Here is a 22,844-nt window from a genome sequence, read left to right on the forward strand (position 1 = left end):
CTTGCACCTACAAAGCCCCAGCGTGGAAACTCCCTGGACTGTTTAGAACTCCCCAAACACGAAGGGGAGGGGAGGAATGCAAGTGCTCACTGTTAAGTCCTGCGGTTCAGAAGTGCATCTGCTGAGCAGGACGCGTTTGCATTACTTTCTGAGAGCATGCCATGCCTGTCTCTGAATACCAGAAAGGAAGAAGCAGTAGCAGAAATGTGAGCGAGGAGAAAGGAAGCCAAGCAGCATGAGGATAGAGAGAGAAAAACCACAGACATGGTCGCAGTGAGGTATGGGTGAGAAGTGACAGCTGAACACAGGAAGCGCAGCCAGAATGCCCCAGCTCTGGGCCCAGCAGCCCCATTGAGGCTGCGTGCCATCTTCATTCCAGTTAGGCTGCCAAGGCTTCCTTGGGTCCCTCTGAGGGTTTAGTGAGACTCCCTTCTCTGGGGAAAGACACATACTCACAGGCACAGCATTCTTGCATATAGTTTCAGAGCAGCAGCTACTTCTTCTGTTTTAGTTATTGCAGTGCTCCTGACATTTCTCTCTCATTGGGAGGGTCATAAGGACTGTTGCATGGTCCCTGTAATGTGGTGTGTATTTAAGACTATTAGTCTGTTACCTCCTTTTCTCCCACTGTTTTCAGTACATTATTGCTATTTGGTGCTAAAATGTGTGTGTGTGTGTGTGTGTGTGTGTGTATGTGTGGTTGTTTGTGGTTTGATATGGGCGGCTCCCAAGTGGTTCTCAGGAGGCTCAGGGGCTCCTCCCAGCAATTCTCTGCCAATCACACTAGTATTTGATTGCAGGGTTCAAGGATGTGATGTTGCATAGACCCTGAGGTGCTGGGGTTCACCCAGGCCACCACTGTAGTGCATGGGGTCCCAGGGGCTACACTCAGCGGTGCTTGGGGACATGTGGTGCCAAGAAATGAATCTGGGTTGGCCTCATGCAAGACTTTAAACCTCTTCATCTATTTCCATCCCAATTTGTTATATTTTTCTAAGATTGATCTTCTAGTTACTATGTGGGAGTCCCTAGAAAGTTTATGGGCAGAACCAACTTAGTTGCTGGCAACCTGTTCCGTACATCCTGTTTTAGCCAAGATGCCAACTTCCAATGAGATTTGCCACTTAAGCAAAACTTTATTCATGATGTATAAAGACCTGAGTATAGGCAAATTCTAGCTCTTTTTGAAACCTTGAAGGACTGCATTAGGAGACTCATGCCTCCCCTGGCTCCAGCTCCTAATTCCTCCAGAAATCACTGAAGTGCAACCTTTTGACATGCTCCCCAGAAGAAAGCCTTTGTGTTGGTACCCACACTTGGTAGAACGGCCGAGAGAGGCATGTTTCTCCCAGTCTGTTCTCTATTCCTCCTGATTCCACTTCTAGAGCTTGTCTAGAGCTTGTTCCATTCTACCCCCAAAAGTTACAGGAGTGCCAGAGGACTTTTATGCTCTTTCCTTTAAGGGGACTGCCTCCCAAGCAGTGCTAGTGTAGGGTACCCCGACACCACCTCCAGTGATACTTGGTCAGCTGGGCCAGTTAGTTCAGTGCCAGAGTCTGACGCTGGGATGCAGTGCTCCAGGACTACCAGGACTCTTCCCAGTGCTCTTTGGGTGGCCATGCAGTGCCAGTGATGAAAATTGGGGCCTTGTGTAGGCAAGTATGTGCTCCAGCCCCCTGAGCTACCTTCCTGACCCCCTTGGCCTTTTTCTTTCTTTGCTGACATTCGACTTAAACCAGATTTCCTGTAGTGCATCCTTGCCTGAAATGGGTGTTTTGTAAGTAAAAATTCAGCCTGTCAGTTTCTTCCCCTGATGGCCCTTTTGCCTTAATAGGTCCTGTCCTGGCTTTGAGCAAGCTCTGTGGTTGTGGGGCCCTGTCTGTGGGCAGGAACAGCCTGTGACATGGTTTCCTAGAGGTGCCACCCTGTTGCATGTGGCAGTGACAGCCAGTGCTCCTGCTTCCTGGCTGGCTTCCAGACTTCACTCTGGTGCAGATGGTTAGCTCCGGCCTCTTAGCCTTGCTCCCAACATGCTTATCCCTGGAACAGAAACTGTGGGCATCTCCAGAGTGGTCCCCAAATGGGCACGGTGGGCTTTACTGACCCTCTCTCTTATCTCTCTGGACTGTAGTCTGCTTTTGTCTCCACTTTGGTTGCCTGAGGCCCTTTTGTCTCCCATCCTTGGGTTAAAAACTTATTCCTTGGGTGTGCATGTTTTTTTGCGGGCTCCTACTTCAGCTCGGTGCCATGAGGCAGTATTGGAGGGAGCAGGATGGAGAAACGTTCAGGTTTCCCAGGCCCCATCTTGCTCCCTCCAGTAGTGCTTGCTGGCACGGAGTTTCCTTTGACTCCTGCTCCCTGTGAAGGAAGGTGGCTCCCTAACTTCCTTTTAGGAGCTTTCTCCTATTCTCAGACCTGCTCCTAAAGGAACTCTGAGTAGATTGTTGTTGACTGTTTTTTGGTGTGTGTTGGGTGGACTGTTGGGGGGCCCTGAGGAGGCAGTGCTAAGAATGCCTAGAGGCCCAGCCAGCTTTAACTGGCCAACCAGGGCCAGTGGCTCAATGACGGGCCTGGGCCACCCCAGCCAAGATTAAGGGCCTCCACAGCTACACTCAGTGATGCATGCTGGGACCAGGTGCTGGAACTTGAACCTAGCATGCACCCAAACCACTTTATTATCTCTTGACCCAACTTTGGAGGTTTTTCACGAGGACAAAAGAACATAACTGGTGGTTGAGAGAGTTAAATGGAAGAGAAATCTGTTGCTTATCCACGGAGACTAATTTTAGCTCTAAAGTAAAGCAGATTATTATTTCCTTTTATCTGAGAACAGGACCGGCAGGCAGTGGAATGATGTTCATGAGCACCTATGAACACTGACCTCTGGGTGGCTCTCTCCCGTCCAGGAATTCATTCCTGAGCAGCCACCCGAAGCAATGCAACAATACACCTCCTCCTCATCTCTGTTTCCTCCAAGGGCTAGTCCATAGTAAAGAGCAGGGGAGGTACTGCATCCTGAAATTCATTTCTGAGCTCTAGAGTCAAGGGAGCGGTTCACCCATTTTCTCTGCATTCTTATGCACGAGAATTTCTCCCATGTGTTTAATCTGGATTGTAGGTTATTCTCTGTAGTTTCTCTTGCCCCACCCTGCCTTCCCCTCCCTCAAGAAAACACTCCTACGTGAAAACACTCGCGTGAGAGGGATGCCGTCTCAGAAATTGCTTCCCAGCAACTCCACTTACTTTGTTTATTGTTGTTGGTTTGGGGGCCTCACCCGAGCTGCTAGGGCTTATGCCTGCCTCATCACAAATTGAAAGCTTGTGTGAAGCTTCATGCTTTTTTGGTGACTTTGAAACAAAGCTCACCACCCTCGGCCCCTCTTCCTGAACAGTGCAGATGAGGGTAAGCTTTGTTAAGTGTTTCCCCTTGTGTTTTTTGTTTTGTTTTGTTTTGTTTTGTTTGGGAGGGAGGCTTTTTTTGGCGGGGATCACACCTGGTGATGCACAAGGGTTACTCCTGGCTCTGCACTCAGGAATTACTCCTAGCAGTGCTGGGGAGACCATATAGGATAACGAGGATCGAACCTGGATCGGCCGAATGCAAGACAAACGCCCTCTCCGCTGTATTATCACTACTCTAGCCCCAGTGCTTTTGTAGCTGACTTTTGTTTCAGTTCACATGTTCAAACTGTCACTTAAATTGTAACTGTCATGGTCCTCTCGTCCTTCCTCCCAGCTTTATGCCTGTAGTTGGCTCTTTCCTGCTGAAACAGCCGGAGTGTAGCCTGGCTATGCCATGCCTCCGCTACCAAGTTTGATTTGTAAGGCCACCCAGCCATTCTGTAGAAAACTGTAATTTAGCAAGATTACAACCAACTGTAATCTTGCTAAATTTTCAGTTCTAAAAGGTGTAGCTATGAATCTCATGGAAACAAATACTGAAACAGACAAGACATAGTAATTCACAGAAAGTGAGAAGGAGGTCCCCCATGAGGCTGAAATGTGCATTTACCTTTCAATTTAGTGTTTATCTGGCAAATAGCCCCCTTGGGAGACTGACCTCTCAACTCAGATGATATTGAAAGGAAAATGGGATTTTTCTTTGTTCGTGAGAGTCTTTTCACTGAAGGCTCTTCAGCTGGACACTTGATTCTGCCTGAATCCAGACTGACAAAAGGTACATTCTTGGTTCTGACTGAAGGTGCGATTAATGAGAAGGTTCTGGCTGTTGGTTTTGCGTTATTCATTAAGAAATGAGAGTTTTGAGTGTCAGAGCCCTCTTTTATATATCTATATATGATGGCTACTGAGCTGACCTTGAATTTTATGCAGGTGAGTCGGGGTAGGGGAGGACAAAGCTCATTCTCAATGCTAGCCTGTGTTTACTCAGACCTGGAAGGAAAGGTTGGACAATTAATACAATTGGGCCAGGGCCATTTTACTTTCTGCCCTCGTTGAAAACAGGGGAATGCTTGTTAACTGTTTTCCTCTACAGGGAATAAATCAGGTCTCATAAGAGTCTTATCAAGAGCCAGAGGCTTTGAACAATTATTTCTTCAACTGTAGACAATGGTCCTGTAAGCTGAAACCCTTCAGTTTAGTGAGAACCCAAGCGAAAAGTTGAAGCCAATTGTTGCCTTCCCCCACAAATGCACAAGTAAACTGAGTCTTTGTGTTGGAGCTGAAGGAGACAAGTGAGAGGAGGCTGGGCATGGTGGTGGTTTCAAAAGTTTAAAAGGCAACAGTTCCCAAACTGATTTACTACCCTGCTTAAAATCAAACTTCAAGAAGTGTGAAGTTTGGAGTCCCTTATGTTCCTTTTCATATATGCATAGCTTTGCAGTTGAGCTTCATGAATGATTCATTTACATTGTATAGAGTAAATTCCAGAGCAAACGTCTTAATAACCAAGAGAGTTATTAAGTTCTGCTAAGAGCTTTCACCATGGAAATGCACCTATTTTCTTACTGCTCCCACTTATATTTTTCACTCTAGTCTTTGATAAAGTTAACAGTTTCATTATCGTTACTGGTTATTTCTGTCAGACCATATAAAGTCATCAGGGTAGTTTCTTGTATTACTACTATCCCTGTTTCCTTTTATATTTCTTAAGTCGGATTAGATCATCTGCCTCTTTCCCGGCATGAAACAGTCGTTCAAGGTGCAACTGATCCCTTGAAAGAGATGTGAAGAGACCCCTTCAAAGGGCATCTAATAAGATGTCTTTTGTTCTAGCTCAGATTTTAGGCTTTCAGGCTTTGCTCCTCTGATACATCTTCCTGACTTGAACCTAGAAGAAATTCTCCCGGCACTCAGTCCCCCCTCCCACCTCCTTCCAGGTCAGTCAGAAATTTCTAACATGGAAAATAAACCAGAAACAAGTTAAAAAAAAATCAAGAAGTTAATTTTAATGATACTTAACTTTTCCCAACTATACCATTAAGTGTTTGCCAAATAGAAAAGCACCATCTGTTTTCTGCCCAGAGAAGCTCAGATAAGCGGGGCACCCTGAGCAGATGTTTTATTATTATTGTTATTATTATTATTATTATTATTATTTTATTGAATCCCTTTCTTTTCAAGACTTTAAACTCCACAGAACTGAAATTAGTCCCCAACTTATAGAAGAGGCTTAAGGCTCAGACTCTTTGAAATTCAGCATTTTTTTCACATTGGCAGTCCTGACGGCTGCTGGCAGTGTAGGGGGACTCATCTAAAATGTGTATGCATTTAGAAATCATACACAACTAATTCCTGTTCTCCCCAGCACTCATTTATAGTTTTTAATTGCTTTTAAAGATAAAAGAACTGATTTGCATTCTCATCTTGGCAGCCCTGCAACTGAGCAATTTGTCCCTGGGTTCATAATAGAGAGTTGGGCTGTCAGGCTGCCGCTGCCAGCTTTGCTTTCAAAGGCAGGAGAGCGGGAAACGAACCCAAGTCCCAGGAAGCGACTTTGCAGAAGCCATAGCCAGCCCTGCTGGCCGCACGGAGCTTCTGGTACCTGGCCCGTGGTGAGGCCTGATAAATATTTAAGACATTTAGTTAAATATTCCATCAGTAATTTTTGTTTGTTTGGTTTAGGGGCCATACTCAGCAGTGCTTGGGGTCACTCCCAGCTGTATTCAGGGAAGCACCGTCAAACCCAGGCCTTTTGCATGCTAAGAATGCACACAACCACTGAACTATTGCTCCAGTCCTGTTTGTTTGCTTTTGTATGTACCACTCTGGGTAACGGTTGGGCCCCAAAGTGCTGGTGGGGGGCCAGCAGGCTACCCCCTCAGTCTGAAGTGGGGTGAGTGTGTTGGTCATACAGCATCACTATGGCCTCAGGGCCCTGAACATACTAAGCCACTTGAGCTTATTCCCCCGGCCCTAGGTGCTGTGCTTTTATGAATTTTAAAGTTTCAACAGTAAATATTCTCTTAAATGCATTTTTCTTTTAGGAAGTGTTCCACTCCTGTGAAGGGCCCCTAAAGCTCCCTCTGCTTGGGGATCTTTGCTATTCATGGCAAGTTGCTGCTGCTTCTCTCTGAGCTAGCCCAGCTTTTCCCTTTCAGAAATCGGGGTGGTGGTGGGGGGGAAACAAAACGAAACAGCTCAGCCACCTCTGCTGGTAAAGAATGGCACTGGGTGTGCCCCCATAATCGTTTTAATTAGCCGTACATCCTGCAGGGCCCAGAGGTCTGTGCTGGAGCAGATGGCTGGTGGAGGCTGCTCTAGGCCTGCCGACTACAGATGCTGGCCCCGCCTCAGGCTGGGAGCCCGGGATCCAAGAGGCTCGGGCCATCTGCTCCACAGTCCGGCAAGGCAGGTGTCCCTGCAAAGAAAGCATTCCTCAAAACAGCATTGCCTGTGGTGGGGGGATGCCTGGGTCCAGCTGTGGGACAGCCCGAAAGCTGCCCACAAAGGGCAGCCTGACACGGGCTGCCTTTGTCTGTCCGGGCAATGGGAGCTGTTTTCTGTTGCAGCTGTTCTGAAACCAGGGCCCCACTGACCCTTTCCTCCTCTCCCCATGGTGGAGCCATAGGCCAGGGTCTCCATATGGTAATGTGGGAGCACAGGGCAGCCCCTGCCAGCCCAGGGGTCACTGTCCTCTGGGGCAGGGCTGCCAGGGAGCCTCTGTTCCAGAGAGAAATGCAAAATGAATGGCCTCATCGCAGCAACTATGCTCAAAGTGAATATCTCTACAGACTTCCTTCGAGGTTTTTTTTTTTTTCTCTCCAAACTGGTCTGTCTGCTTTCCTTTGCTTTTGTCCTGATTCCTCCCAGGTAGGAGAAATCACAGCTGTGATATTTATTTACTGCCTAGACTGAAACAGGGCCCTTTTCAGTGCTTGCTCACTTTCCCCTGAGGAAACTGAGGCACACAAGGGTTAAGTCACTTGAGGTTTTAGAGCCAACAAGTGCTAAGAAGGCTAAAACTGAACTTTGGGAGCTGACTCGAGACTCCAGCCCCTGACCCCATCTTTGTTCTGGCTTCTAAGATTCCAAGCGCATGCCTCACCCATTTGCAGCTGAAGTAAGATTACAAAAAAGGGGAGCTAGACTAAACTCAGTCTGACCCCCACCCAGCCCTTGTACCCACATATGTCACTGTTTTGCCTCCAGATGTGGCAATTGCCCCTCAAAGGTTCAAATATTTGTAATTTTCCATCCTTTCTCCATTGAGAGGCTACATATGATTTCAAGGGAAGAAATTAAACATCCCCTCCCCCTTTTTTCTTTTTGCTTTGGTTTGGGAGCCACACTCAGTGGTGCTCTGGACTTATTCCTGGCTCTGAGCTCAAGAATCACTAATGATGGAGCCCAGGGGACCATATGCGGTGCCACGACTCGAACCCAGATTGGCCACATGCAAGCAGGCACCCTCCTGCTGAACTTTCTTCAAGCCCAATTTCCCACTTCTTGTCCTGAAGAATTTTTGCACATCAAACCTTTTGCCAATGGCATCTGGAAAAGTTTGTACTCCTTGTCCCCAAGAACCTTCTTTGTGCATTGGCTTGGAAACACATCCCAGCAGTTGTCACTCCCTTTCTCTCCCACTCTTCCAAAGCTCTCCCTGAAAACTCTCCCGCTCAGTGCTCACAACCGGTCTGTGTGTCAGAGGCCGCATGCCAGGTCTCTGCGAGCAACGTAAACCCTCGGCAATTACCCAGCCTGGTTCCAGAATGCCGCCTCCTTTATTGGTGTTGTTCCAGCAGCCCCATGATCTGACTCACCGCCCCCTCCCCCCAATCTCCTAACCTGTCTTCCCTTCTCTCCCCAAGCTTTTTAATTGGAACTGCTGGCTCCAGGCAGTAAGAATGAAAATCAATGAGCTGTGAATGAATTGAATCTTAAATTTCAGTTTCATCACGAATATTCAGCCGCTGTGTGCCTCCCTCTTATTAAAGGAGCAGCCCCTTGGTGGAGACTGGGGAGAAGCCCACCTGTATCAGGGCAGCACCAGCTCCAACTGCCCTCACCTTGGAATGAGAACATAGCCATTGGCATAAACTGGTTCTTTTTCAAGCTGGGCTGCCCCTCACCAGGTCTGTTTTATCCTAGAAGAGGCTGTGGGAGGAAAACTTGAGAAATGGTTATCCCTTGAAATTTTAAAGCAAGTTACCTCCCCCAACACCCTCAACTGTGCCTCAAGAGTTTGTGTGAGGGGCTGGAGCCATAGCACAGCGGGTAGGGTGTTTGCCTTGCATGCGGCCGACCTGGGTTCGATTCCCAGCATCCCATTTGGTTTCCTGAGCACCGCCTGAAGTAATTCCTGAGTGCAGAGCCAGGAGTAACCCCTGTGCAATGCCGGGTGTGACCCAAAAAGCAAAAAAAAAAAAAAGAAAAGTTTTTGTGAAATGATTTAAGTCATCAGTCCCCTGGGTTCATGGGCTGTAGCCCCCCTCCTGTGGCCATGGGGTCCAGCCTGTTTTGGAGGTTGGGGTCCCAGTCTTCAGGGGAGGCCTGAGAGATGTGCCCCTGATTCTTCTGCTCTCAGCCAAGTCCAGAGGCTGTGGCTTCAGCACCTTCCCTGGGGAGCTGCACCTGCGCTTCCCACCAGCATCTGGGGCTGACCGAGGTCAAGTGCAAGGACACTGCAGACTTCAAAGGGAATGAATTCACCTCACCCCACCCCACTCCCATCAACAGTCCCCCTCATGAGAATTTCAGAGCCCAGAGCCAAAGGAATAGCAAAGTTACTCCTATTTATGTTCTATTTATGTTGTAGAAACAATATTCATAGCGGTAAAAATAAAAGCCTTCCATATTCCCTCTACCAAATGTATCTTTTTTTATTATCTCCATTTCCTTCCCGTCTTTGTCTAATTGTGTAAATAATTTTGCCAGCGGTAACGATCGTGTAGATAACATTTTTGTTATGGTCTTTCATTTAACATTTCATAAGCTGTTTTTCATGTTCTTGCTTGGTTTGATAATTATATTTTTAATGACTATGTTACTGTGTATCATTATACTTTATGTCCCTTTGTTGAATATTTAAATTGTTAATTTACTCTTACAAAAAATGCTGTAAGGTAACTATAGATGCATGTGATTTTTTTCTTTGATTTTATTACCCCATGAAATTATTGGTTACAGGAAAATAAAGGTTTTATGGCTTCTGATACATAAAGCCATTTTCTTTACTAATATTCATTTATATTGCTACTAGTATTAGATAGACAGGCCTGTTTAAAATCCTAGCCTTAATTACAATAAGAGTCAAATCTTAAATACTCGGCTAATTTAATGGGGACAAAATGATTCTTTGGTTTTAATTTAGACTTCTTTGATTGCTATCAAGACAAACCCTTCTCCCTATGTGTTTGTATTGCTGCTTATGTAAATTGCTTCTGTGTACTTTCCATATGTGCTGGAGAGGTGGCATTTTCCTTCAGATCAATAAAAATAACTGATATCTCTCTGGGCATACCCAAATTAATGCTTCTAGTTCAAGTGTACTTAGGAAAAATATTGCAAATATAAGTTCAAAATGTACTACATAGACACATGTCCAATTAAAAATGGTAAGATTTGGGGGACCAGAAAGATAGCAAAAAGGCTAATGCACATACTTTGCATCCTGGAGGCCCAGGTTAGATCCCCAGCAACCCATGCTCCCCAAGAACTGTCAGGAGCAACCCCTAAAGCAGAGAGCTGGGAGTAGCCCCTGAGTACTGCCATATGTGGCCCGAGACCAAAAATAAAACATAAAATTTTTGTAGTACTAATTATGTGCCCTGCACATATGTAAGCATCTGTCCCAGATCCATGAAATATGTACTTTATTCCCATTGTTAATGGAAACACTGAGGCAAAAGAGGCTGAGTAACTAGTCCACACATAATCCAGTAGGTGATCTAGGACTCCGAGCCAGATAGGCTGGTTCCCCAACCTATACATACCATATTCAATCTTACTTGGGGGTTAGATGTAAGAAAGAGGCCAGCAGATAAGTGCCATTTGGAAGAGTGAATCTAATCTATACACAGATCTGTAGATTCAAGTGTCTTTGAAAACTATTAGAGGCTCTTGGTCCTCTGAACTAACTCTTCGCCACTTTGAAATGAATTGAGAAGTGACTGTATGTAAGAACAATAGCACAATTATTAATCAGGAATGATTTAGAAGAGTCATCATCATCATCATTCTGTTGATCGTTGATTTTCTCGAGTGGTCTCAGTAACATCTCCGTTTGTCCTAGCCCTGAGATTTTAGAAGCCTCTCTCTACTTGTCTTTCCCAGCGGTGCCACATTGGAGGCTCTTTCCAGGTCAGGGGAATGAGACCCATCATTGTTACTGGTTTTGGCATATGAATACACCACGGGGAGCTTGCCAGGCTCTCTCATGTGTACAGGAAACTCTGGGTAGTTTGCCAGGTTCTCCAAGAGGGAGAACTAGGCTATAAGATGTTGTGCGGCCGCATGCTTCCGGGAGCTTGGTTTTATAGTCTCTGGATGTTGGCCATTGATGGGATTACACAGTGCCGGGGGAGGGGGGAGGCAGATTCTGGGTGTGACCGCATAGCTACTGGAAAATGGGGGATCGGGCCGGAAGAGGCCCAGTCCCATTCGAAGCAGGCTTGGAGATCTCAGCCCTGGGTCCCACATTCCTCTGCTGGTTCCTTCATGCGTGAGGCTCGTCTGAATGTGTGGGGAGGGACCTTGAACATGGCTGGGGCTGGGTTCTGGAGGTCTTTAGCTGCCGGGACTCTGCTCAGGGAGGCAAGGGAAACTCAACCCACCCCCTCCGAGACGTCCTGGTGAAGACAGCCAGACATGGGGACAAGACACTCTGTGTTACTCTCTTTTCGGGAGCTTGGTTTTATAGTCTCTGGGTGTTGGCTGTTGACGGGATTACATGGTACTTTGGCATTTTCTGGGTATGACCGCCTAGCTACTAGAAATTGGGGGATCTGGGCAGAAGAGGCCTAATAATAATAATAATAATGATAATAATAATAATAATAATTTAGAAGAGTAATACAACTTATATGGCCTATATGTGTCTGTGTATGAAGTGCTTTGAAGTGCTGGGCACTGAACCCAGGGCTTCACCCATGCAAGGAAGTGCTCTACTGCGGAGCTCCATCCCAGCCTCATAGCTAAGGTTTAATAAATATACAATATGTATATATGTATATGCATATGTACATATAAAAGAATAGTTTATTCCTTACAACTCCAAAAAGCAAATTGCATTCCTTGCTGCTGTAGGGATTGTAACCAAGAACTTTGGAAATGTTGTCTCCCCTTTTCCAACTGTGTGTCTCAGTGGCTTCCTTTGTGTCTGGATCCAGTGATATGTGACCTCTTGTCATATATTCTGCCAGTATGTGCTGTCAAAACATGCCCCCTGGAAAAATTATTTCCCTCTGCTCATGGTTTGGCAGGTTTTATTTTGACCAGTGGTTCTTAAATCATAAAAACATGTTTTATTTTAGGTCATATAATTTTAGGGTATTTCCAACTTACATGTCAAATGATAAATTTTCCCAACTTTGGTACCATGGTACAGGCATTTAAGTAATTTTCTTTATTAGATGAAACAAATGAGGAGGGAGTAACAAACAGTGCATTTTTATTACTGGGACTTTATTGCTTAAATTTCTTTTTTTTTTTTAATAGTGTTTAGATCACACCTATGATGCTCGGGGTCCTTCCTGTCTCTTCCCTCAGGAATCACTCCTAATGGTGCTCAGGGGACCATTTATCCTTGAGCACTCTGAGTGTTGCCCAGATAACCCCAGCTCTGCAACGTCTCATCCTTGGGTCCTTGCATTGCCCTACCAACCTGACTGACAGAATCACTCAGATGGTCCCCATGGCTTCCTGATCACTGCATGGGAGGCTTCCTAAAATAACAACAACAAACAATTTAAAAATTAAAATTGTATAGAATTTAATTTTAATATTAAATTGTATAGAAGCATACAAAATTAAATTGTATAGAAGCAGTTGAATTCTGCCCACTAGCACTTGTGTAAGAAAATCCACAAAGGGCCGTTTCTGCTCCCTCCCACTGTACTAAGTCCCAGACAGTCTCCAGGCACGAGCTACAGCTTTATATAGAGATGCGAAGGGTGAAATGGTTATTACAGAAAAGTTAAAAAATCACCCTGGGCTAAGACCGTTTCCATAGATACCGTACATACTAGTGCTGTCACTTATTATCTGGATAAGTTGTTGTGAATTTATACATTTTGCAGTTGGGCCTTTGGATGATGTCTTTATGGCAGAATAACCTCATCTTAGCGTTGGAAGTTTGGTGAACACTGAGCTGGTGTTGTCTTCTTTGAAAATAGAATATGGCATTACGGTATATATATTCAGTGAAATAATTCACTATAGGAAAAAAAAAAACGAATCATCCAATGGATGAAACTAGAGGGGATCATGCTGAGTGACATCAACCAGAGAACAGGTAGAGAATGATCTCTCTCATATGTGGGATATAACAGCATGGAAATAACAAGGATCAGAGACAATGGAACCCAAGAATTGGTCACAGAGCTGGGCTTACCAGGGGCCCAGGGCAGAGAGTGGTTGGGAGGGGACCCTATGACAATGGAGGGTAGGGGACATCCTGGTGGAGGATGTGTGTGGGGGCATTATACACATGGAACCTTATCATTAGCAATACTGTAAGCATGTTGGTATGTGTGTATAAGCACATGGAGTCCTGGTGGATGACAGTCTTACCATTAAGGGAAGACATTTGGCATAAGTGAGTGAGCAAAGGAATGAAGTTGATTAAGTGCACTGAACTAAGAGCCTCAAGCCTCTTCAGTCAAGCAGGCTACTCAAAGACAATGTTTCAGAACTTTAGGTGGGCACCATCTGCTGAGAAAAAGTCCTGTCTGAAGCCAGGAATTAATTAGACTTATTTCCTGCTGAATTTATTTCAGGAGTCTAAGGACTCAGTTCAGCTTGTATAGTTATAGTCTGCACAAAGACAGCCTTGCTTATTTGTTGTCAAAGGGAGCTTTATTTATCAAGATGGATCTTTGCTAGGCGAGCAACGGGGATGAAGACGGGGATTTGCCTTTCCTCAGCAGGATTTCCTGAAGCTGACACCTCCCAAGGAAAGTTACCCGCAAAGTGCTGGTAACTGGGACCTACTTGTTGCCACTGATTGAAATTCGTATGTGTTTGACCAGTGGAGTGCAAAAAGGATATAGGTCCTGATTTATGCCTTTGACTGGTTACTTCTGTGTAACACTTAAACCTCAAATTGTATGCTGTGACTTTGGATAACACTTACTCATAAAAGTCCAATTTGCGTGAATGTCACTATTATTTGCTAGTAATGTGCATTTCATTGAACTTGAGCTCTCTAGCAGTATTTCTACCAATGAACAAAAACATGCTTCGTTGTCTAGCTGCAACCTCACAGCCAGTTGTACCATTTCATTTGAATTGCAGGCTCAAACCTGAAATGGTATTTACTTTCAAAAAGTGTATTTCTAAGAATAGGTTTCCTGTCTGGGGTTGCATCTCCTCACTTTGCTACCATAAACCCAAGATCATTCTGACTCTTGTGCCTTGACACATCAAAACCACTTCATTCTTTTCACATGGCTTTCTCCAGCTCCTGCTTTGGGGCATAATTAGGCTCCTTCCAAAAAGTCTGACCTGATCACCCAAGTCTGAAAGATTTAATGTAGGTACTTTAACAGCATCCTCAATCTCCCCATCATAACACATAATTAGCCACTGTCATGTACTTAAATGTTCTTTTTTGTCTTTTTGATTATTTGGGTCTTTTCCCCTTTTTTTTAGTGTCCTTATTAGCATATAACCTTCTTGAGTTAAGTACAATGTGTGTCTTATTCATAGTGGTATTCCAAAGAGAGCATATTTAGTATTTAATAAATATTTAGAACAAATACACAGGACCAGGGAGATAGCTCAAAGGGATAGTGCACATGCAGAAGGCCCAGATTTTCTCCCTGGCACCATCTGGTCCCCTGAGCACTGCCAGGAGTGACCCATGAACACTGTGCCAGAGAACAAATAAATGTGTGAATACAAATATTGTTGCTTGTTTGATTCTGGATATTTGCACTGGCTTGGTTTTTATTGCTTGTGGTTGGTGTCCTTGTTGAATAAGTGACCTCAAAACTGTGAAAGATAGAGCCGTGGTGAAATCCTGCTGAATCTTGTGAGGGATTTCTTAGCAGACCCCCTCTTCATTGGATGGTTGATGGAGATGATAAAGCCGTGGAGGGAGCTAAATCCTATGACTCAGATGGTAATTTCAGCACCAGGGTCTGGTCTTGACAATGACAATAAATTCTAAAGCATACTGAATCTTCTCTTCTGCTTTCTGTAGCACTGGAAGACTCAGCACAGTGAGGAGTACGAAGCTGAAGGTAAGAACTGAAAACGTATTGGGGCCTCAGACACCCCTTTCTGCATTTCTTAGCATTTTTCCTAACAGCCTAGAATGCTGGAGGTCAACTAGGAAATAACTTTGTAAACCACAGTGTTTATATAAAGTGTAAGGAGAGGAATAATTTTTTTCATATGTAGGCTTTACCCATTTCATGTAAAGTCCAAAATATATCAGCACAGAATTTTTTGCTTAAAGTTTATTAATGACAGGTAAGATTATTACCATAATGAGATCCAAGTATAAAATAAAATTTAATGCAGTATATTCTAGATTCCAGAGTTGAAAAGTTAAGTAAATGAAAATAGGCATTTTACTATATTGTAAAATGGTTAAATGGTTTCAATTTCCTTATTTATAGGTAAAAATCATATAGCAACCACAAATGACTTCACTGACTTAATTGTTTGAGCATTCTACTTACTACTTCCTTAAGTTTTATTAGAGTAAGCAATATAAAATAAATTTGTTATGTGACTAAGGGGGTAGTTGGGGCTGGGAAGGAGGTTGGGGATATTGGTGGGGGGAAGGTCACATTGGTGGTGTTGGAACACTAAATGACTGAGACAACTGTTTTGTGAACAACTTTGTAAATCACAGTGTTTGTTTGTTTTGTTGTGTTTTTTTTTTTGTTTTTTTGTTTTTTTTTTTGCTTTTTGGGTCACACCGGCACAGGGGTTACTCCTGGCTCTGCACTCAGGAATCACCGCTGGCGGTGCTCAGGGGACCATATGGGATGCTGGGAATTGAACCCAGGTTGGCTGCGTGCAAGGCAAATGCCCTACCCGCTATGCCATTGCTCTACCCCCCAATCACAGTGTTTTAATAAAAATATTTTTAAAAGAAAATAGAACCTTAACAATAACACAAATGTAAAACATACTTTGGGACAGAGAAATAGTGCAATGGATAGGGTAGTGCCTTACACGTGGCCATCCAGGTTTAATCCTCAGTACCTCATATGGTCCTCGGAGTCCACCAGGAGTGATCCCTGAACTCAGAGCCAGAAGTTAAGCCCTGAGCATGGCCAGATGTGTACCCACCCCCCAGAAAATTCCCAATTTTTAGCTCACAGCTTAAATTTAATATTTAATTAGTTGAAGAGATGACAACTTAAATGTAGAATTCTGTTTGTGGACATTAATCTGTAAATAGTCCTAAACTAAACAGTGACTTGTTTAAAGGCTGCCCTTGACAAGTTTCAGTTGTATTTATGAAGTGTGAGGACATGTTGGTGTTTGGCCAGCAGATGGCACTGTGGTCCAGCTGACAGAACCACCATCTGTTCCTCAGTTGACCCTGGTTAGGCATATTCTTAATTCAGTTCTCTTTACCTCCAACTTGAAATGACAGCAGTATTGGACTTTGTTTCTTCTGACAAATAGTAGGACTAGCACTATTCTCGTCTCAGCCCTCAGTGGTTCTTCCAGGCACACCAAATGGTTCCAGTAATGATCTCAAATTTAAGTAACGACTTTACAAAATCGGTTAGTAATCTCTGACATGTAAGTGAAAAACTTAACAAGAGGTGGGAACCTGTAGGGGAGAGTTTGGGCCACACCCAGTACTGATCAAGGTTAACTCCTGGCTGTTCAGTGATCACTCCTGGTGGTGTTCAGGGGACCGTGTGGCGTTCCAGGGATCAAACTAGGACTGGCCATATGCAAGCCACATCCTGTACCCACTGTACACTGTACTATCGCTCTTGCCCCAAGATAGGGACTTTTTTTTTTTCTTTTTGGGCACACCCGGTGATGCACAAGAGTTACTCCTGGCTCATGCACTCAGGAATTACTCCTGGCAGTGCTCAGGGAATATGGGATGCTGGGAATCAAACCCAGGTTGGCCGAATGCAGGGCAAACACCCTACCCACTGTTCTATTGTTCCAGCCCCCCAAAACATTTGTTTATGTTTTTAACATAAAACAAATAAGCAAAAATGTTTATGTTAATAAACTTTTAACATAAAACAAATAACATAAAAATAAATAATTCTGACTACTATTCAAATAATTTTGAATAGTAGTCAGAATTTTCAAATAGATCCCCAAGTTTTCAAGTAGAAATTAATAGGTAATTCGGGAGTTGCAATAATTTCTTTCATGCTAGATTGTTTAGATTTTTTTTATATAGGCCAGATTGTATACAAGTATGGAACAAGTGTCGGCTTAATACATTAATGATTATAGTAAGATATTTATAATGAAATTCTTTGCTTCATAAAAGTAGCTCTAGTTCTTAAACTAGGAAGAAAGTGGGGATAAAATCTGGTAACTATAGTGAAGACAGGAAGTTTAAAGTTTTTGGAATGGCTCTCAACCAACCTTCTCTTCCGATCACACCTATGTCTGGGCACGTTTCACTTGGAATAGAATAAGCCAAGCGCTTTTGGCATGACCACATAGGGGATCGTTCTTTCCTACAGTAGTATTCTTGCCAGGGAATGAAAACATGCTTATTTGTTCTAGTTGCAGCCTCAGAATCAATTGTTCCATTTCATTTGAATTTCAGGCTCAAACCAAAAATGGAATCAAGATTTATAATCTTATTCTTAATGTATTTGTTTTCAAAAGTAAATTTCCTTTTTTTGTTTGTTTGTTTGTTTTGCTTTTGTGTCACAGCTGGCAATGAGGCAATGATCAGGAGTCACTCCTGGCTCTGCACTCAGGAGTCACTTCTGGTGGTGCTCAGGGGACATTTGGGATGCTGGCTATCAAACCCAGCTTGGCCATGGGCAAGGAAAACACCTTACCCACTATACCATGACTCTGGCCCCCTCAAAAAGTATATATTTAAGAATAGGTTCCCTCTTTGAAATTCCTTTGGGAATAGCATAATACTTTTTTTTTCTCTCTCTCTCTCCCCCCCTTTTTTTTTTTTACTTCAGGCCAATTAAGATTTTGGAACCCAGATGACTTGAATGCCTCACAGAGTGGGTCTTCCCCTTCCCAAGACTGGATTGAAGAGAAGTTACAGGAAGTTTGTGAAGATCTAGGCATCACCCGGGATGGTCACTTGAACCGAAAGAAGCTGGTCTCTATCTGTGAGCAGTATGGATTGCAGAATATTGATGGCGAGGTAAACTTGGCAGCATATTTTTGTTTAGGAATGGCAATAATGGTAAAATTGAACTGGCCAGAGGATCCAGTAGAAACTTGCTATAGCAAGTTTCAGCAAACTTTCAGCATGCTATAGAAACTTTGTTCTTTTTTTACCAAGGTAGTCAGCTAACGAGATTCTGTCTTTGAAGAGCTCATGTTGTGTTGTGAGAAAGATGGGCTTAATGATAACTGACATAGTCTGAGTCCCTCACCCCACTTGAAACTCTCAGATGCTGCATGTGCAGCTGTGATGCTAGGTACCTTTGGAGAGAAGAACATAGGTGAGGTTTGAAGGAGTGTTAGGAAGGAGTGCAAAGAACTGGAGTCAGGGGAATATTTTGAGGGTTGGATGAGTTTAAATGTTGGGAGAGAAGACCACTGTGCCATTCTTTGGTTTTCAGCAGATTGAGTAATAATATAGAGGATAGTTTTGCAGAAGACAGTCTGAGCAAACTTTTACAGGGCATATTGGCATAGAGACAGACTTTAGGTAGGAGATTAGTCCACCAAAATATTCTGGTCTTGAGTAAGTGAGAAGAAATAGGTTGGAAGTTTTGAAGACATGAGCCTTGAGGGCACCTCCAAAGACTTGCTTGCTAAATGTCTGAGCTTTTTATTTTCTGAAAAACTAAGAGGGGAAACAGGGCACATGAATGAATGGTCATTAAACATCCAGTTTATGAATGTAATTTCAAGATTTTGGGGGCCAGAGAAAAAATAACAGCAAGTAGGGCATTTGCCCATTTGCCTTATACATGGACGACCTGGGTTTAATCCCTAGCAGCCCAAATGGTCCTCTGAGTCCCTGCTAGGAGTGATCAATGAGCAATGCCGGATATGGCCAAAAAAAAAAAAAAAAGAACAAAAAAAATTGAAGATGTTCAAAGGATGTAACATAATAATCTTAAATACCTTAGAGTTTAGATCTAGAATTGTAGCCTTGGAAATTGTTTAATTTAAAGGTATTTGATTTGGAGGAGCAGGGCACATATAGCTATGCTCAGGGTTTACTCTGCTCTGTGGTCAAGGATCACTCCTGAAAGTGCGTTGGGGACCATAGGTAGTTGCCAGGGATCAATCCTGTGTCTGCTGCATGAAGGCAAGTCCCTTAGTCTGTACAGTCTCTCCCACCCCTGTAATATTTGAAGACATGCTTTTTTGCCTAGGAGATAAGTGTTATTATTTTCCTGAGCCAGAAAGAGTTATATCATCATAGCTTCCACTTAGTGTGTATTTCAAAAAGTATTTTCCCCTTTCTGTTTTATATGTGACTGCAGTATACCCTTCAATTACATTTTTTAATGGCTCAGTGATTTATTTTTCAGTGGTGACTTTTGAGCCATAAAATTTAATTCACCCTCCTAAATTACAATCCAGTGTAGTATGTAGAACTTTGGGTTGTTTGTGTTAAGTAATATTACACAAACTTGAATTACTATCTGAAAACAATTCTTGGAACAATCTGTAGTCTTTTGAGGGGAGCTACATTTTCTTTAGTGGTGGAGTTTCCACAACTCTGGGAAAGAAATAGCCCATTTAGTTATTTTCCTTTCATATGAGGGTGCTTATTGAATATTGTTTTTACTTAGTATAATTCCTTTAAAAAAAAATCAGCACTCTAGACCAGTGGAGTTAAGAGTTCAAAATTATCTCATCGGCACAGAATTTGGAGTTCCAGTACTTTACAACTGAAAGCAATTTTGGATTTAGTCAGCCCTTCATTTTAGAGATAAAGAAAATGAGATCACTGTTTCTTGTGGCCATTCCCATGAAGGGGAATTAGATGCACTGTTTTATAGTGATACTCCTTTTTCCAGAAACAAGGACACCGCTCAAGAAAATGCAGCTCCCCTCAAAAGACTCTCTAATTGGCACGTAGTATTCAGGAGCTGTTTTGCTTTGCCTGTCCCAAATTTCAAAACATTTTACTTTTTAAAATATGGAGATTTTTCTAAACATCAGAAGATTGGCATTTGTTTTGCCACAGTAGGAAGTGGCTAGCTCCTTTTGACAGAGTGCACACTTATGTTCATTTCACTGCTTGCATTGGTTCTACTTCCTGGCCACTTTCAGAGGTGGGAAGTGTAAAAGGCCCATGAAATAATGGGGTCTGGTCATGGTGCACAATGGGACCCACATCTGTGTTTTTTGTCATCTGCCCACAGCCATCTACCTGTATTGTATGACCTGCAAATGTTATAATTTTCCAGATGGCTTTTGGTAGGAAAAAGGTTCCCCACCCCTGAGGCTAGACTGTTTTGTCTCATTCCTTCATATCAAAGCATCTTAAACTCTTTCCACTCACTGTCCCTTTTGCCCAGTAAATTATTTTAATTTATTTGAGGCACTGTGATATTGTTCACAATAGGGTGTCATGCACACAAGATTCCAATGTCACACTCTCCACCATATTGCCCAAGAAATTTTTACATGTCCCTGGGTAAATAGGTATACAAATGAAATTTACTGATAGTAAATCCTGGATTCATTTTAAAATATTTAAAAAGATTTTGTGATCCCCCTGCTTTCTTATGGGTCACACCCTCAGTTTATGTAAAGCTAGGCTTTTTATTACCTTGCCTTTCTGGAACTTGGGTTTGAGATCATTACTCTACTGCAAGCAGTAAGGCATTCGCCTTTCATCCTTTCACGTGGCCGACCCGTGTTGGACCCATGTTCGATTCCTCCGCCCCTCCCAAAGAGCCCAGCAAGCTACCGAGAGTATTGCACCCGCACAGCAGAGCCTGGCAAGCTACCTGTGGCATATTGGATATGCCAAAAACAGTAACAATAAGTCTCACAATGAGAGACGTTACTAATGCCCGCTCGAACAAATCTATGAGCAACGGGATGACAGTGACAATGATAGTGACAGTGACTCTACTGCACACCCACAAAATCCTTTCAGCTGCAGAGCCCCATAATATATTGGTTATCATCTTTGTCTAACGTGAGATCCCCAATTTATAACCGGGCAGAAACAAATCAACAACTGAAAGCAATTTTGAATTTCACTGTATCACTGTCATCCCATTGTTCATTGATTTGCTTAAGCGGGCGCCAGTAACATCTCCATTTGTCCTAGCTCTGAGATTTTAGTAGCCTCTTTTTAACTCATCCTTCTCATTGGTGCCGCATTGGAGGCTCTTTCAGGGTCAAGGGAATGAGACCCATAATTGTTACTGTTTTTGGCATATTGAATATACCACGGGGAGCTTGCCAGGCTCTGCCATGCAGACAGGATACTCTCGGTAGCTTGCCAGGTTCTCCAAGAAGAAGAACTAGGCTATAAGAGGTCGTGCGGCAGCGTGCTTCTGGGAGCTTTGTTTTATAGTCTTTGGATCTTCGCCTTTGATGGCATTACACGGCTGCCAGGGACAGTTTGTGGATGTGACTTACTAGCTACTGGAAAATGTAGGGTCTGGCTGGTCAGACCTAATCAGATTAGACCAATCAATTAACCTATCAGATTAATAATTAATTAATTATCAATTAATTAATCTAATTAGATTAGACCCAGTCCTAATCAGAGCAGGCTTGAGAGATCTCAGCCCCGGGTCCCGCACACCTGGGTTCCTCTGCCAGTTCCTTCATGCATGAGGCTCATCCAAGTGTGTGGAGAGTGGCCCTGAGCATAGCTGTGGCTGGGTTCCAGAGATCTTTGGCTGCTGCAGCTCTGCTTGGGGTGGGGAGTGAAACTCAACCTGCCCCCCTCTGAGGGGCCCTAGTGAAGACAGCCAGATACTGGACAAGAGACTCTGACTTGAATTTATACTAAATTTTTGATTTAGTCATGTAAAAGAGAAAGGGGGAAAATTGAGCCCATTTGAGCCTTTGTTGTTGGGAGTAAGGTGCTTGCCTGGCACACAACTCACCTCACTTTGATCCCCAGCACTACATATGGATCCCCGAACAACTCCAGGAGTGATCCCTGAGACCAGAATCATGAACTAAATACCACCGGGTGTGGTCCCTAAAATAGTAACAACAGAAATCCTTTTTATTCAGTCTTCATTACTTCTTTGCTAAAGAATTAGAGCAACTACTCATCTGTTACAGTGTTGTTCCAAGTAAGATTCTAAATCCCAAATCAAAAGTTTCACACCCAAATCTCGTTAGATCATTGCAGTCTGTCCTAAACCAATTCTGTTGTGCTCACATGCCAATTTTTAAAATTCAGTTATAAGCAAAATATTGCAGAGTCACCACAAAAATGTTAGAATGTCCAGCTTTTGCAGCATTGATAATATCTGTAAATTTTTATGAAATTACTTAATTTGTAAGGATAATTAAAAAGCACCTTTTCTAAAAACACGAGTAAAAGAAAAATCATTTGCTAAGTTGCCCAAGTTTGTAAAAATGCTGAAAATTGACTTTTATTAAATTTGTCTGGGGACATACTGCTGGAAAGGAAAGCAAAATAAATTCAGTGAAGTGAGAATGAAGACATGTATTTCAGCAGTCCGGAGATCAACAGTGATGCCAATTGCTTTGGCCAAAGTGTATTTTGGGCCTTGCATTATTTTCAGTGAAATAGTTAAAATGGTTGTTACTTTCTTCTAGATGCTTGAAGAAGTCTTTAATAATCTTAATCCTGATGGTACAATGAGTGTAGAAGACTTTTTTTATGGTCTGTTTAAAAATGGGAAATCCCTTACACCATCAGCATCTACTCCATATAGGCAATTGAAAAGGCACCTCTCCATGCAGGTAAGAAATAAATAGGAAGTAGTTTCATTGTGAGAAGAAATTAAAATCTATCCGAATAATGTCTTAGAATCTGCTATCTGCAGAAAATGCCAAAGGGAAAAGAAGGATGCAGAGAAAGAAAACTAAAGCATTGGGAAGGAAAAGTTGGT

At 43.2% G+C, this 22,844-nt stretch overlaps 1 protein-coding gene across 1 annotated transcript in view; it reads left to right on the forward strand.

Annotated features, from left to right (window-relative positions):
* NIN (ninein) overlaps positions 1-22,844 on the forward strand; it is a 112,258-nt gene that overhangs the window by 38,032 nt on the left and 51,382 nt on the right. Inside the window, exons 6-8 of the mRNA XM_055131317.1 lie at positions 14,825-14,864; positions 17,772-17,962; positions 22,549-22,695. Coding sequence (XP_054987292.1) covers positions 14,825-14,864; positions 17,772-17,962; positions 22,549-22,695 — 378 coding nt within the window. The remainder of the gene's footprint in view (positions 1-14,824; positions 14,865-17,771; positions 17,963-22,548; positions 22,696-22,844) is intronic.

This window comes from Sorex araneus, chromosome 3 (assembly GCF_027595985.1).
Source record: "Sorex araneus isolate mSorAra2 chromosome 3, mSorAra2.pri, whole genome shotgun sequence".
Classification (NCBI taxonomy): domain Eukaryota; kingdom Metazoa; phylum Chordata; class Mammalia; order Eulipotyphla; family Soricidae; genus Sorex; species Sorex araneus.